This window comes from Dendrobates tinctorius, unplaced genomic scaffold, assembly GCF_039654945.1.
Source record: "Dendrobates tinctorius isolate UK_male_01 unplaced genomic scaffold, ASM3965494v1 ptg000051l, whole genome shotgun sequence".
In the NCBI taxonomy this organism is placed as follows: domain Eukaryota; kingdom Metazoa; phylum Chordata; class Amphibia; order Anura; family Dendrobatidae; genus Dendrobates; species Dendrobates tinctorius.
Window position 1 is genome coordinate 3,102,974 of NW_027361719.1, and position 14,132 is coordinate 3,117,105.

The window sequence follows — 14,132 nt, forward strand, 5'->3', positions numbered from 1 at the left end:
GTTCTTTTTTTTTTTTTTTTTTTTACTGTAAATTTTTATTGAGATTTTTTAAAAATTACAAATGACATCAACATGTATATAGAAAGAACCTTCATATAAAGTTTGTACAGCAAAGTAAAACTCAATGAAACTTTTATCCATGGGAGTGAATAACCAGCCGAGATCCAGCAGACAACTACCGGCAAAATCTCAGCAAACCCATAACTTAAGCAATATTATCCAGCCATGTACAATCTGTAACATAACCAAGGACTGACAATAGGCAAAAGACACAAATACACAGGGAGAATGAGGAACTAGTGGGAGGTATAAAAGAATTATCCATTGCCCAAAAATAACCCCAGGGAGGCATAAACTGACTAAACTAATTCAGTGACTAGACTTCTTTATAGCATGATAATTATTTATAATCATTTTCTAAAACTAATAAATGAAGTGAAAAAATAGTGTAGAAAATCATCTTCACCCCTTAGTTTCCTGTAAATTTTGGGTAGCACATGTATTGCAGCACCCTCTGGTGGACAATATCCTAATGACATTTATATTTTTAGACGAGAGGTCGCGGGTCAAGGCTGAATATTATCATTGTTGCTGAAGGGGCAATTGACCGGGATGGCAAGCCTATTACATCAGAGGATGTAAAAAAGGTGAGTGATGATAATGGTAAAATGCAGTCAATTTTATATAAGCATCAGTAGTTAAATTATATGCAGGCTGCATCAGTTTTCCCCCAACATGTATCTCTAGGCCCCCCTGAATGTGGCTACCATGCTGCTGACAGGTCAAGATATGTTGGACATAAATTTAATTGATGGCAATAGGGTAAAAACTGTAAAATGTGAAACATTAGGATAAGACATGATTTTGTCTTTTCCACATTGTATGGGGTAAAGTGATGATACTGTAGTATTGATGAATCTCTAATTTGCCTTTTCATTTTAACAGCTAGTTGTGAAGCGCCTCGGCTATGACACAAGAGTCACCATCCTTGGACACGTCCAGCGTGGTGGAACACCGTCCGCTTTTGATAGAATTTTGGTAAGAATTACTCTGAAGGCGGAATTAATTTGTGAACTGATTATACCAGTATGTGGGTCTAAAAATTATCGATCGGCAGCACATTTCTCTGTGTAAGCAAGGAAATGCTGCCGACGGTAATGACAGGGAACGCGGAGGAATGATCATATGACAGTCACTTTCACGTCCTGTCTAGGATCCAGAAGTTGTCCATGCACATTAGATGGCTGTCTCTCCCCGCTCCCCCATAAACAGGAACATTTAGCTCAGCTGATTCTTCCAATTCTCTCAGACAGAGCAGCAACCAGACATCTGGTATCTCTGCTCCGAAGAAAAGGTCTGCTGTGGAAATTGAACAAGCCAGATACTTCTCCACTCTGATGTAATCTTTTGGTGCAGAGTCGGGAGACCCCCATACACATCAGGAGGTCATCCAAAATTGGCAGGTTCAGCCTAGTTCTATCAAATGTGTATGATGGCCTTAAGAGAGGGCTGATCATCATTTTATTTAGTTGTTCTGTCATGTAAAAGAACCACTAAGCTATAATAATTGTATTTCATCTCTAGGGAAGCAGAATGGGTGTGGAAGCTGTGATGGCCTTGTTAGAAGGAACACCGGAAACCCCGGCTTGTGTAGTCAGTTTGTCAGGGAATCAAGCAATCCGTCTGCCTTTAATGGAATGTGTTCAAGTGGTAAGATGCTGTCTCTATATAATTATCCTTGAGATGTAAAAGATTCCTGTGTATAGTCTGATCAGTCATGTGTTACCCCAAACTCCATGTCTCTTTCTCTTTGTTACCTACAGAGAAGAAATAATTGAGCAAATGGGGAAAAAAAGAGCAACTCATGACTGTAAGATCAGACTACACAGGGTTTGTTTGTAGTCTGTAACCTTGGCGACACTTGGATCCGCATGGGAACTGTAGACACTAGGATATATCTTTACCCAGACTATTTGTAAAGTCAACTCTTAATGTTATAGATGCATTAGAGCAGTAAAATTGTTGTGAAAAAGACGACCATCTTTCAGAAATGTCTGAACCAATAATTATAAAGCACATGTAGTTAAACTTGCAATTTCGCTTTACTTAGGTTGTGATATCTTTTTGTGTTATTTTTATCAGACCAAGGATGTGACACAAGCTATGAATGAGAAGAGATTTAGTGACGCTCTAAAACTAAGAGGAAGGTGAGCATCTGTGAATCATTACTACAGTCACGGGTATCGCACACTGCAATCTGCCACCCTTTATTGGTTTCAGTATTGCTCTTTATATTAGCTGAAAGGCAAATGCTGCCATTTTATGTAGTATGCAGGAAGCTGTAGGAAACAGTAACTGTTATTAGGGAAAATCTCTGACATGTCATAGAGATACAAATGACAGAAAAAACTTTCGGCCAAATTTTGTGCTAAGTATCTCATATGTTTTTTCTAAATTCCAAAAGCCATTATGCTATTCACATTTCATATATTTCATATTTGATATGCCTTAATGCATTTGAGTGCAACCATTTCCTTATTTTGATATGTCATAGAGATATACAAAAGAGTACAACAGCACTGTGTAAGCGCCAATATGTATGTAAACAGTGACTATATAAAATCTTGACTGCATTACTTCTAAATGGAATATACTTTTCTCTTTCGTCTCATTGGGGGACACAGAAACCGTGGGTGTGTGCTGCGATCACTAGGAGGTTGACACTATGCATGAAAAAAATTAACTCCGCCTCCGAAAGGCTGTAGGACAATCAGTTTTGCTTAGTGTCAGCAGGAGGTGGACAGGGGTCTCTCGCAGACCCATGCCTACCTCAATGTGCGTCGTTTCTTTTCAGGTAACCATGGAGCGATACAGAGTAGATATGCTACATCTGTATTCCCACAGCGGTATCATGAGTGCGGCGTGTACTGCCACCCCGTATCCTCATGAATCCCACGGGCAGGACCCTATCCCCTAACACAGGACTCGTGTTCAGGTGGCAGCTCCTGGTCCTGACCTTCGTCTCCCATCACTCCCCCACCAGAGCCTGATGATCGAGAGAGACGCCCTGCAGATAAGGTTTGGGACAGCAATCTTTTCATGCAGATAACCGACCTCTGTTATGGGGTGAACTGGAGGTAAGAGGCTGCAGCGTTGTATAATCCGCTTACCAGCCGCTCTGGCTGAAAGTGACCGCTGTAATCAGCACTCGGGCTTACAGCCCATGGCTCTATACTCATGTTAAGAGCCAACACTTACTTTCAAGCACACGGTGCAGCGCGGTTCCAGCCTCCTCCCGTGGCAGAGTTATGTCCCTGGGCTCCAGCAGATTCAGGCTTCTGGCAGGCTCCGCCCCCTGGCTTCCTCTTCCTGTATCAGCGCCATCTTGGTGCTCCAGGAGGCCAGAGCAGGGCATCGCCCACTGATTCCGGGTGGAGATTTCGTAAGGCTTCTAGGCAGGGCTGTTCAACTCGCTCTCTCTCTCACCCATATCAGCCTTTGGGCGGCAGCTTCGGCGGGCACACAGGTCGTGGGTATGTGAGTACTGCACTACAGGTTGCTCACTCACTCCGTTTTCTACCCCTGATGGTCGGCACCAGGTAAAACCTGTCAGTATGCCCAAGGGAGAGCAGTCTCACTCCTCATCCGCTTCAGTGACCTTGGTCAAATATTTTGTATGTACCAAATGCAATGTCAGGCCTCCTTCAGGTCTGTCCTTGCCACTCTGCTCAGATTGCAGCAGACCTACGGTGTCACCTACGATAGAGAGCAGGTGCAGCCCCCCGTTTTGCCTGTCAGAGCTCCCACATTACCCCTGGAGCAGGAGGAAGCATCTTGCCTGCCGCCCAGGGGCCATCATCACCACGGGAGACAGCGAGTGTCCAGGATGGGCCTGTTCCTTATCCAAGTCCGTGGTCGACCTTACCAGGGTATCACAGACCTTGGTAACGGCGCTTAACAGATTGCCACTTCAGACTCCAGTGGACATAAGAGCACCAAATGAGCCTCCTTTTGGGCCTTCTAGAGGCCAAAAAAGGTTTAGACAGGACCATCAACCCATGTCCCCTTGTCACTCCATCTCACTGCCAGAATTCCTCTGGCTGTCTGCCTCCTCCCGGTCCTCATCCCCGGAATCAGGCGAGGCATTATCGGAGATACACTCAGCGGAGGGTTCTGAGTACGGGCCAGAACAGTCCCAGGTCAAGGATATGGTTCAGGGCCTCATTGCCTCATTGCCGCAGTCAATAAGACCTTTTAACATTGGGGACACCACATCAAAACCTAATGATCAGGTTTTTTCATTTAAGCTTCATAAGTCCCCCTCTAGGGTTTTCACCTCCCACAAGGATTTTTAGGAAGTGTTGGCCAGTACAAGGGAAAACCCAACCAGGCGATGTCAGAGAGAAAGTCATTTTGGGATTCTATATCCCTTCCCTCCAGATTTCACCGCCAACTGGACCGCCTCCCCTTCGGTGGATCCACCAGTGTCCAGACTCGCTACCAATACAGTCCTCCCACTCGCCAGTGGAGCAGCCCTAAAAGGTCCCAATGATAGGAGGATAGAATCCCTGACAAAATCCGCTTTTGAGGCAGCAGCTGCCACATTGTGTCCAGCCTTCACCTCAGCTTGGGTAGCTAAGTCTGTTACAGAATGGGCCAAACAGCTTAGGCAGGGCATATTGGCCGGGGCACCACCAGCAGAACTGGCGGAACTCGCAGATCAAATCTCCCATGCCGGGAGGTATATGGTCCCAGCAGCCCTGGATGCCGCGTCTTGCGCAGCTCAAGCATCCAGTAACGTGGTAGCCGTCCAGCGGACAGTCTGGCTAGGGGCTTGGCAGGCTGATTTGTCCTCAAAGAAATCACAGACCAATTAGCCGCTTCAGGGAACCCGGCTCTTTGGGTCAGTGCTATATCAAATCATGCAACGGGGGTACACGCTTCCTTCTCCCCCAGGCCAAGCCTCGTCGATATGTTGTCAAACATAGGGCTCAGCCCTTTCGCCGTACCCCAGCAACAGGCACTTATGCTGAGGGCCCACAGAGGTCGCAAGCACCGAGAGATAAGAGGAAAGTATCCTTTCGGGCCACCCCTTCATGGCATTCCCGCAGTTACAACAGCAGAACTACCAGGTTAGGGCCGGGCAGAGCCACTTCAGCCTGACGCCAGCAGGGAGTCCAACTCCCTTTCCAGTACCTCTCCCTGACTAGGAGGCCGCCTTCTCCTCTTCAGAGATGTCTGGCAGAGTTCAGTAGAGGATATCTGAGTAAAGGAGGTAGTATCGACAGGATGCAAGATAGACTTCAACGTCCTTCCGCGAGATCGCTTCTTTCTATCGCAACCAAAAGACGCTGCTAGGGCTCTAGTTTTTTCTGCGGCAATCGACTCTCCTCAACGCAGGAATAATCGTCCTCGTTCCCAAGCAGGAACGTTTTGCCGGCTTTTACTCAAAACTGTTTGTGATACCAAAAAAGGATGGCTCAGTTCGTTACGTACTAGACCTCAAAAGGCTAAACAGATGGGTCCGCTTATGCCATTTCAGGATGGAATCGATTCGGTCGGTAGTTACGTCTATAGAGGATCAGGAATTCCTATGTTCCATAGACATCCGGGATGCCTACCTACATGTCCCCATTTTTTAGGGACATCAAAGGTTTCTGCGTTTTACTGTCCAAAAGCAGCATTTCCAGTTTGTGGCCCTGCCATTTGGGCTGGCAACAGCCCCCAGAATTTTCACAAAGATTGTGGCAGCGATGGTAGCTATATTAAGAGTCGGAGGCGTAATATTGGTGCCATATCTCGACTATATTCTCGTCAAAGCGCCCTCCTTCGCTCAGGCCCAGGAAAATCTAGCGGTTTGGTTGGATCATAAACAGGGATAAATCTCACCTAACGCCAACACAACGCCTAGAATTCTTAGGAATGGTAATCGACACCCGCCGCTCGAGGGTCTTTATCCCAGAAAGAAAGTGGATTACCCTCCAGCAGGGAATTCGCTCTCTGTTGAAATTCCGGCGTCTATCCTTTTGCGCTGCCATGAGAGTCCTGGGAAGGATGGTGACAGCTTCAGAGGTAATACCCTTTGCCCTGTTCCATTCCAGGATACTACAGAGGAACATCCTCCTTCATTGGGACAGGTCCATCTCTTTGCTGGATCGCCCCTTCCTCCCTTCCATTCAGACCAGGGAGTCCCTCAAGTGGTGGCTGACCTCCCCCCTCGTTCATCTGGGACGGCCTTTTCCCCCTGTCCACTGGCAGGTAGTAACTACAGACGCCAGTCCCCTGGGCTGGTGTGCGGTATTCCGTCACCTGACTGTCCAAGGATGATGGTTGAGGCAAGAATCCTCACTATCAGTCAACATTCTAAAACTGAGGGCGGTCTTCCTAGCACTTAAACATTGGGGAAAGATACCTCAACAACCAGCCAGTACGGATTCAAACGGACAATGCCACGGCAGTGGCATACATCAACCACCAAGGGGGAACCAGAAGTTCCCGGGCAGTGCCCGAGGTATCTAGAATCTTCAACTGGGTAGAAACCGCAATTCCGGCAATGTTGGCAGTTTCCATTCCCGGCACAGACAACACGGCCGCCGACTTCCTCAGTTGGGAGGGGCTCACGGTAGGAGAATGGTCCTTACACCAGGACGTGTTCCGTCGGATATGACAGCTATGGGGGATTCCAGACGTGGACCTCCTGGCATCGCAACAGAACAGAAGGGTCCAACAGTTTGTCCCAAGGTACCGCGATCCTCTAGCAGTAGGGGTGGATGCACTGGTCATTCCCTGGACACAGTTCAGACTCCCTTACCTGTTCCCTCCCCTTCCTCTCCTGCCCAGACTGCTAAAGAAGATCAGGGTGGAAGGGGTGCCAGTCATATTGATCGCCCCATACTGGCCCAGGAGGGCCTGGATCGCAGAAATTATCAATCCTTTAGCAGGCACCCCCTGGAGACTCCCCAACAGACCAGATCTTCTAGCTCAGGGGTTGTTTTACCACCCGAATTCTCGGTTGCTCAATTAAACGGCATGGCCATTGAAACCACAATACTGAGAGCAGCGGAATTTTTCGGACTATTAATCCCGGGATTTTCGGACCATATCGTGCCTGGAAGGCCTATTTTGGCTGGTGTGAGTCTAATCATATCACACCTATGCTCTGTTCCCTGCCATCTGTCCTAGCTTTTCTCCAGGCAGGGTTAGATGGCGTTCTGGCCCTAAGTTCCTTGAAAGGCCAGGTATCTGCTCTCTCTATTCTTTTTCAAAGAAATTTGGCCTCCCGCTTACAGGTTAGGACCTTTCTGCAAGGAGTGGCACATGCGGCCCATCCTTACAGATCCCCTGTAACTCCAGGGGATCTTAACTTGGTCTTGGAAGCCTTGACTGGTTCACCCTTCGAACCCCTCGTAGCCATCACCTCTATTAGGCAGGTTTCAGAATTAGCGATATTGTCCTGTCGCCCTCCATTCCTAATTATGCACCAGGACAAGGTTGTTTTGCGGCCTCCTCCTAACTTTCTTACGAAGGTGGTATCGGCCTTCCACCTGAACGAGGATATAATCCTTCTGTCATTTTGTCCCGCTCCAACCCATCCTCTGGAGCGTTCTTTGAATAAGCTGGTCAGGGCGATAAGGGTCTGTCTGGTCAGGACCGCTCCCTTCAGGAAGGCGGCCTCGCTCTTTGTTACCTCCGATAGGGTGAGAAGAGGCCTGCCGTCCTCTAAGGCAACAATTGCCCTCTGGATCAGAATAGCAATTCTGGAAGCCTACCGGGTGAAGGACAGGGTGTCCCCTGCTGGTGTCAAGGCCCATTCAACCCGGGCGCTGGGCGCCTCTTGGGCGGTACAAAACAGGGTATCAGCCATGCAGTTGTGCAAAGCTGCCACATGGTCGTCCGTGCATACCTTTTCAAGGTTCTATAAGGTCCATACCTATGCATCAGTGGACGCCAGCCTAGGCAGAAGAATCTTGCAGGCGGCAGTGGTGAGTTCTCCGACCTGAAGGAAGTTTCTGTCTTTTCCCACCCCAGGGACTGCTTTTGGACGTCTCACGGTTTCTTTGCCGCCCCAATGAGACGAAAGAGAAAACAGGATTTTGGTTGCTTACCGTAAAATCTTTTTCTCAGACTTCATTGAGGGACACAGCGCCCTCCCATGATTTTATTACGTGTAATGAATATATGATGACTTACATGATAATGTCTCCTCCTACTGCTTTTTCACTAACTGATTGTCCTAAAGCCTGTCGGAGGGGTGTATACTGTGGAGGCGGAGTTAACATTTTTTTCATGCATAGTGTTAACCTCCTAGTGACAGCAGCACACACCCACGGTTTCTGTGTCCCCCAATGATGACTCTGAGAAACAGATTTTACGGTAAGCAACCAAAATCCTGTTATACTATGAAGCTACTCGGCACACAAATCGACCAATTCATGAGAGCCCATCAGCCATGACAAGGTGTATCTTTCTTTGATGGGACCCTAAATCTAATACTTATCAAACTTGCCTCTCCTGGGCTAAAAGCCTGCAAATTTAAATGACAGGTAGGATCCAGCGTCAATTAAACCAGCCTTAGGCTAGGTTCACATTGCGTTAGGACAGTCCGTTCAACGCATGCGTTAAAAGGACTGCGCTAACACAACTGCCTTTTTTGATCATGCTAGCGCGGATGCTCCAGACCGCTGCAGACCGCGTCCGAGGGTCCATCACAGCATGATGGCACATACCGATTATGACATGCGTTAGCGATGCGTCACGTTATGGCAGTCTATGGCAGCGTTAATGGATGTGTTACATCGCGTTAATGCGGCGTTGTAACGCAGTCCGTTAGATGGACTGCCATAACGCAACGTGAACCCAGCCTTAGACTGATAGGAGGAGTGTGCAGTCAGAAAAGGAGGCTGTCTCCACCTCCAATACTATACTACATAAAACTGACCAGGTATGCGTTGTCATGGCTGGAGGACTTGCATGAATTAGCCAACTTAAGTGCTAAGTACCTTCATGTAATAAGTATATTCTACATATCAGTAATGCGATTCACATCTCATGTATTCAGTGTCTGCACACATCTTAGTGCTTAGAGCGCTGCTGTATTCTTTTGTTTGTATATTATGCAGCCATAGCAGCTTGCACCTCTTCACACTTGCTTTATTATATTAGGAAGTGCTGGTCATTTTTTTTTCTGTCCTAAAGACATGTCAGAACATTTTACTGGTGGTGCTAAGACCCCCACAGATGACTAAAATAAAAGATATGAAGCTCTCAGATGAGCAACACCCTCCTGTGACACTAAAACCAGACTCCATAGCGTATCCTTTGTTTTTGTAATTTGTGGTGGTCTCAGCCTATGAATCCCCACCAAATAAAACTCGTCACATGTCAAAAGTTTTTGCAATTGTCACTTATACTTACCACATTGCTGCTGTAAGTTACTGTGACTGTGAAATGGGAATCCATCTTGAATGACACTCAAATGTGCTTGGTCCTTTGCTGGGGGTCATGCACATTGCTGAAGGGTGCATGACCCCCACTTCATGGAAACTTCCTCAGTGTGGTCATACAGGGGGCTTGGACCCCCATGCCTATGATTGATGGACTGCATTGACAACCCCTTTAACACTTGTAGGTATAGGCATGTAAGCATTAGCCAGGTGCTACTGTATACTTCATTGACAAAGGATAGATGTTTGCTAAACTCACTTACATTAGTCCTGCATGGAATAGTAGTGCTACTATGGCACACTGTTGTTAAAGGATGTGTGTTCAATGTTTGGAAATGTTAATTAATAATCAAGTTTCACTTTAAAGCCACATTCACACGTTCAGTATTTGGTCAGTATTTTACATCACCAGGAGTGGAACAATTAGAGAAATCCGTCACCACTTCTGCATTTATCACCCACTCCAGGTTTTGGCTTACAAATACTGATGTAAAATACTGACCAAATACTGAATGTGTGAACAGGGCCTTAGCCATAGATTTTTTGCATGTACAAAGTGGATACTTCTTCCTCACCATAATATATTAATTTGTTTTGCAGGAGCTTTGAAAACAACTGGAATGTGTACCGGACCCTGGCTCACATAAGACCACCGTCCACCAAGGTCTGCAGTATTCTCAATGTCCTCTTGTAACGTGGGTGATCTGTACAAAATATAGAATTTATAAGATTCTGATCAGGTTCAGATCTGATCCCCATAAGGGCAGATTCCAGGATTTAGCAGTTCTGTCTGTGTGAGCACATGACAAGTTCTATAAATTCTGTCTTAAAATGTAAGAGATTACCTAGAAAATCACTCCCTTTCCCCCATCACTTGTAGAGTGGCTATAACCTGGCTGTGCTGAATGTCGGAGCGCCAGCAGCTGGCATGAACGCCGCCGTCAGGTCCACTGTAAGGATCGGCATTATCCAAGGCCACAGGATGTTCGCTGTACATGATGGATTTGAGGGCCTCGCTAAAGGACAGGTACGTCTTATTGCACACGACTCATACCAGAAACGTTCCCTGGAAGCGGCTTCAGAAACTGAACCATTCTCTCCTTACTACTTTTATGGGTAATCTAAAGCTGCCCTAGTTTAATGTAGCCCAGGTCAAATGTGTATCACCTATGGGGGTTATTAACACCCTTCATGACCTTGCGATTTTCCATTTTGGGTTTTCGATTTTCTCCTTCGCCTCATTGGGGGACACAGATACTGTGGGTGTATGCTTCTGCTGCTTGGAGGCTGACACTAAGTGAAAAAAAGAGGTTAGCTCCTCCTCCATCGTATACACCCTCGCCCCTATTGCGGGCGGAACTCAGTTTTTTGCTTGGTGTCTTTAGAGGCACACGTGTCTGGATTTCTCCAGACTTCTTTTTTTCCATGAAGATAAGACAGGGGCGACGGATCCTATTGAAAGGGTCCGATCTCCCCAAACCATCAACGGGAGAGCACGTGTTGAGTATCGTCTCCACGTATCCTTTCCCGCACCGAGGGACATATCTGGGCCTTTTTCCCCAGACTTCTATTTTTGTTTGTTATTTTATGAAGATAAGACAGGGGCAACGGATCCTATTGAAAGGGTCCGATTTCCCCAAACCAACAACGGGCGAGCACGTGCGAGTGTCCCTCCACGTAACCTCTCCCGCGACGTGGGACATGATGCCGGACTTAGCCCTGTCCACCCCTAGGTATAGAAACCATGGGCTTCACAGAGGCACAAGACTAGTGTGTGCGGCCCCCACTGCTCCACCAACGCTAGACGGCGGTGCTGCAAGGCGGCGGACGGTCCCTCTCCTCACCCCCTGAAGGGGTTAGACGGAGCTAGGGTGCCTGCACCGTCCAGAATTTAACCCCATCCCCTCTACCTGGTGTGCTAGATCCGGAGTCCGGTATGGAGGGTTGGGGAGCGCCCTGCGGCAGTGTTCCGGGGAAGCTCCAGGCATCTTAGGGAGTGTAAGACAATCCTCCTTCCCTCTCCTCCCTCCTGCCTCCTTCCGCCAGGCAGGGACGCCGGGTTCCGGCGGCATGGATCGCAGGGGGAAAAGGCAGAGGCCGCCAGCGCGCCGTCCCCCCCGCCCCCGCGGCAGGCATGCAAAATTTAGCCTGTGGCTGCGTCCGTGACTAGGCCGCGGGCGGAAGTCCCGCCCCCGGCGTGACGTCATTTCCGGCGCCCCCCCCCCCGGCTTGGGCCGACGCCGAACAAATTGAGCTCCCGGCTTCATCGCAGGGTAGGCCGCGACCGGGAGAGTAACGTTCCGGCCTACCCAGAGGAAGGAACGCTGGGCAGTGGAGCGCAGAGGCAGGAACACGCGGGGACACAGGACGGGGTAAGTGTATCGCACACGTTCCTTTATTTCAAATGCATTTCTTGTGGGGTTAGGTTTCCACGAGCACAGAGCCAGAAGCCTGTGTCTCCGAACGCGCCCTGGAGCCCTCCCCTGCGACTGTAGCCAATGTGTCCCCGGAGTGGGCCCTATCTCTGTCATAGTCCATGGTGTCACTTACGAGAGCAATAGAGTCCCTTCTTGCCCCAGATAGGGGCAGGGACAGTGGCTCGCCGGCCTTAGAGGGAACCTCCACCTCACAAAAGCCTCTGGTCTGCAGGAACCACTCTCACTCCAGGCAGACCCGGAGGAAACGAATCCACATGGTGTCGCCCAGTCCATCCGGTGCCTTGGCATCCGTAAGCTCTGCTTCTCGCTCCCCGTCACCAGTGGTTGATAGCGAGCAGACCTCAGATTGTGATTCAGACGAGCCCCTTGACCTGGACACTCCAGGGTCACGTGAAACAGTGGACAGCCTCATAGAAGCCGTCAATCAGACCTTGGGGATTGAGGATGATCCCGCAGTGGCTACGGGGCATGAAGTGTCATTTAAGCAAGTGAAGCGCCTGCACAGAATTTTTTCCTCTCACCCGAAGTTTGAGGACATAGTGCAGCGGCACAGAGAACGTCCAGACAGGCGTTTCTCGGGTCAAAAGGCACTCGAAACAAGGTATCCGTTTGCTCCGGACCTCCGTAAAAAATAGATGGAATCCCAGTTGGGGATCCTCCGGTTTCGTGCCTAATCACTAAGACCCTGCTATCCGTCCCTAGGGTTTCCTCAATTAAGGATCCCACGGATCGCCTTATAGAGAGCTTGGCTCGCTCAGTATATGAGGCGTCCGGGTCAGCGCTCGCTCCCTCATTCGCAGCAACTTGGGTAGCCAAGGCTATGATATCATGGTCAGAAACATTAAACAAGGTTGCGCAGGAGCAGGATCTACCTGCAGAGATTTCAGAGGTCGCAGGTCAGATGGCGGTGACCGGAGACTATGTAATCAATGCATTTTGGGATGCGGACAATTGCTCGGCACTTGCTGCCGCTAATGCAATTTCTGTCAGAAGAGCCCTATGGTTAAGGACATGGCGAGCCGATCCTACTTCTAATAAGTCCTTGACTTCCCTGCCTTATCAGTGCGGCCACCTATTTGGAGAGAAGTTGGATCAACTTATCTCCGACTCCACAGGAGGAAAGAATGGGTTTCTCCCTCAACAAAAGGGCAAAACGCTTTTTCGTCACCCGTTTTCAGGCACATTTTCGGGCCTTTCACAACCCCGGGTGGACTACAGCAGCCAATTCCGCCACCTCAGGCTGCCCCAACCAGGATAGGAAGCGGCAGGTCTCATATAGAGCCAACCCCTTGGGGAGAATGCATACTCAGCAGCTCAGATCGAGGGGATCCAGATCCCAAAGATCGTCGGCCGAATGACTCGAGGCCTTTACCAGACGACAACGGCAATGTGGGCGGCGGCCTACTCTGGTTTCACTACGTCTGGGTCAATGTCGTTCACGACGCATGGGGAAAGGAATCCGTGGCCTCGGGTTACAGAATAGAATTTGTCAGTTATCCTCCAAGACGTTTTCTTTTTTTTCTTCCCGGCTTCCCAGGGTGGACACCCAGGCAAGGGCTCTATTGGGAGCCATCAAATCGCTCCATCACAACGGAGTCATTGTTCCAGTGCTGGAACACGAAAGAGCTCAGGGGTTCTATTCCAACCTTTTTGAGGTTCCCGAAAAGGACGGGTCTGTCAGGCCTGTTTTGGACCTGAAGCTTCTGAACAAATTCATCAGGATCAGACATTTTCGGATGGAGTCTCTCCATTCAGTCATATCAGCCATGGAGCAATGAGGATACTTGGCCTCAATAGACATCCAGGACGCATATCTGCATATTCCCATTTTTCCTCCTCATCAGAGGTTTCTACGCTTCACCATCGGCGAACAACATTTTTGGTTCGTAGCGCTACCCTTCGGGCTAGCCAAGGCTCCCAGAGTGTTCACAAAGGTTATGGCAGTTGTCATGGCCACACTGCATTCTCGAGGCATAGTCGTCTTGCCTTATCTGGACGACCTCTTGCTCAAGGGCCCGGCAATACGGGCATGCGAGGAAAAGGTCAACATCACGCTAGATACTCTTGCCTGCTTAGGATGGTTGGCAATGCAAAGAAGTCATCCCTTGTGCCAGCTCAGATGATCTCCTTCCTAGGAATGATCTTCGACTCTTCCGAGGGTTGGTAATTCTCCCTCAGGAAAAGGCGCTAGCTCTCCGGTAGGGAGTCCGGACACTTCGCCAACCAGTCCCTCATACCATTCGATCCGGGA

The 14,132-nt window shown here is 48.8% G+C and overlaps 1 protein-coding gene across 4 annotated transcripts in view; it reads left to right on the forward strand.

The window, feature by feature from the left end:
- The window catches only part of PFKM (phosphofructokinase, muscle), a 128,946-nt gene that overhangs the window by 78,613 nt on the left and 36,201 nt on the right, over positions 1–14,132 (forward strand). For all 4 annotated transcript variants that reach the window (XM_073576689.1, XM_073576688.1, XM_073576692.1 and 1 more), the window contains 6 exons: positions 552–647; positions 946–1,038; positions 1,585–1,710; positions 2,143–2,207; positions 10,044–10,107; positions 10,324–10,470. In XM_073576689.1, coding sequence (XP_073432790.1) covers positions 552–647; positions 946–1,038; positions 1,585–1,710; positions 2,143–2,207; positions 10,044–10,107; positions 10,324–10,470 — 591 coding nt within the window. The remainder of the gene's footprint in view (positions 1–551; positions 648–945; positions 1,039–1,584; positions 1,711–2,142; positions 2,208–10,043; positions 10,108–10,323; positions 10,471–14,132) is intronic.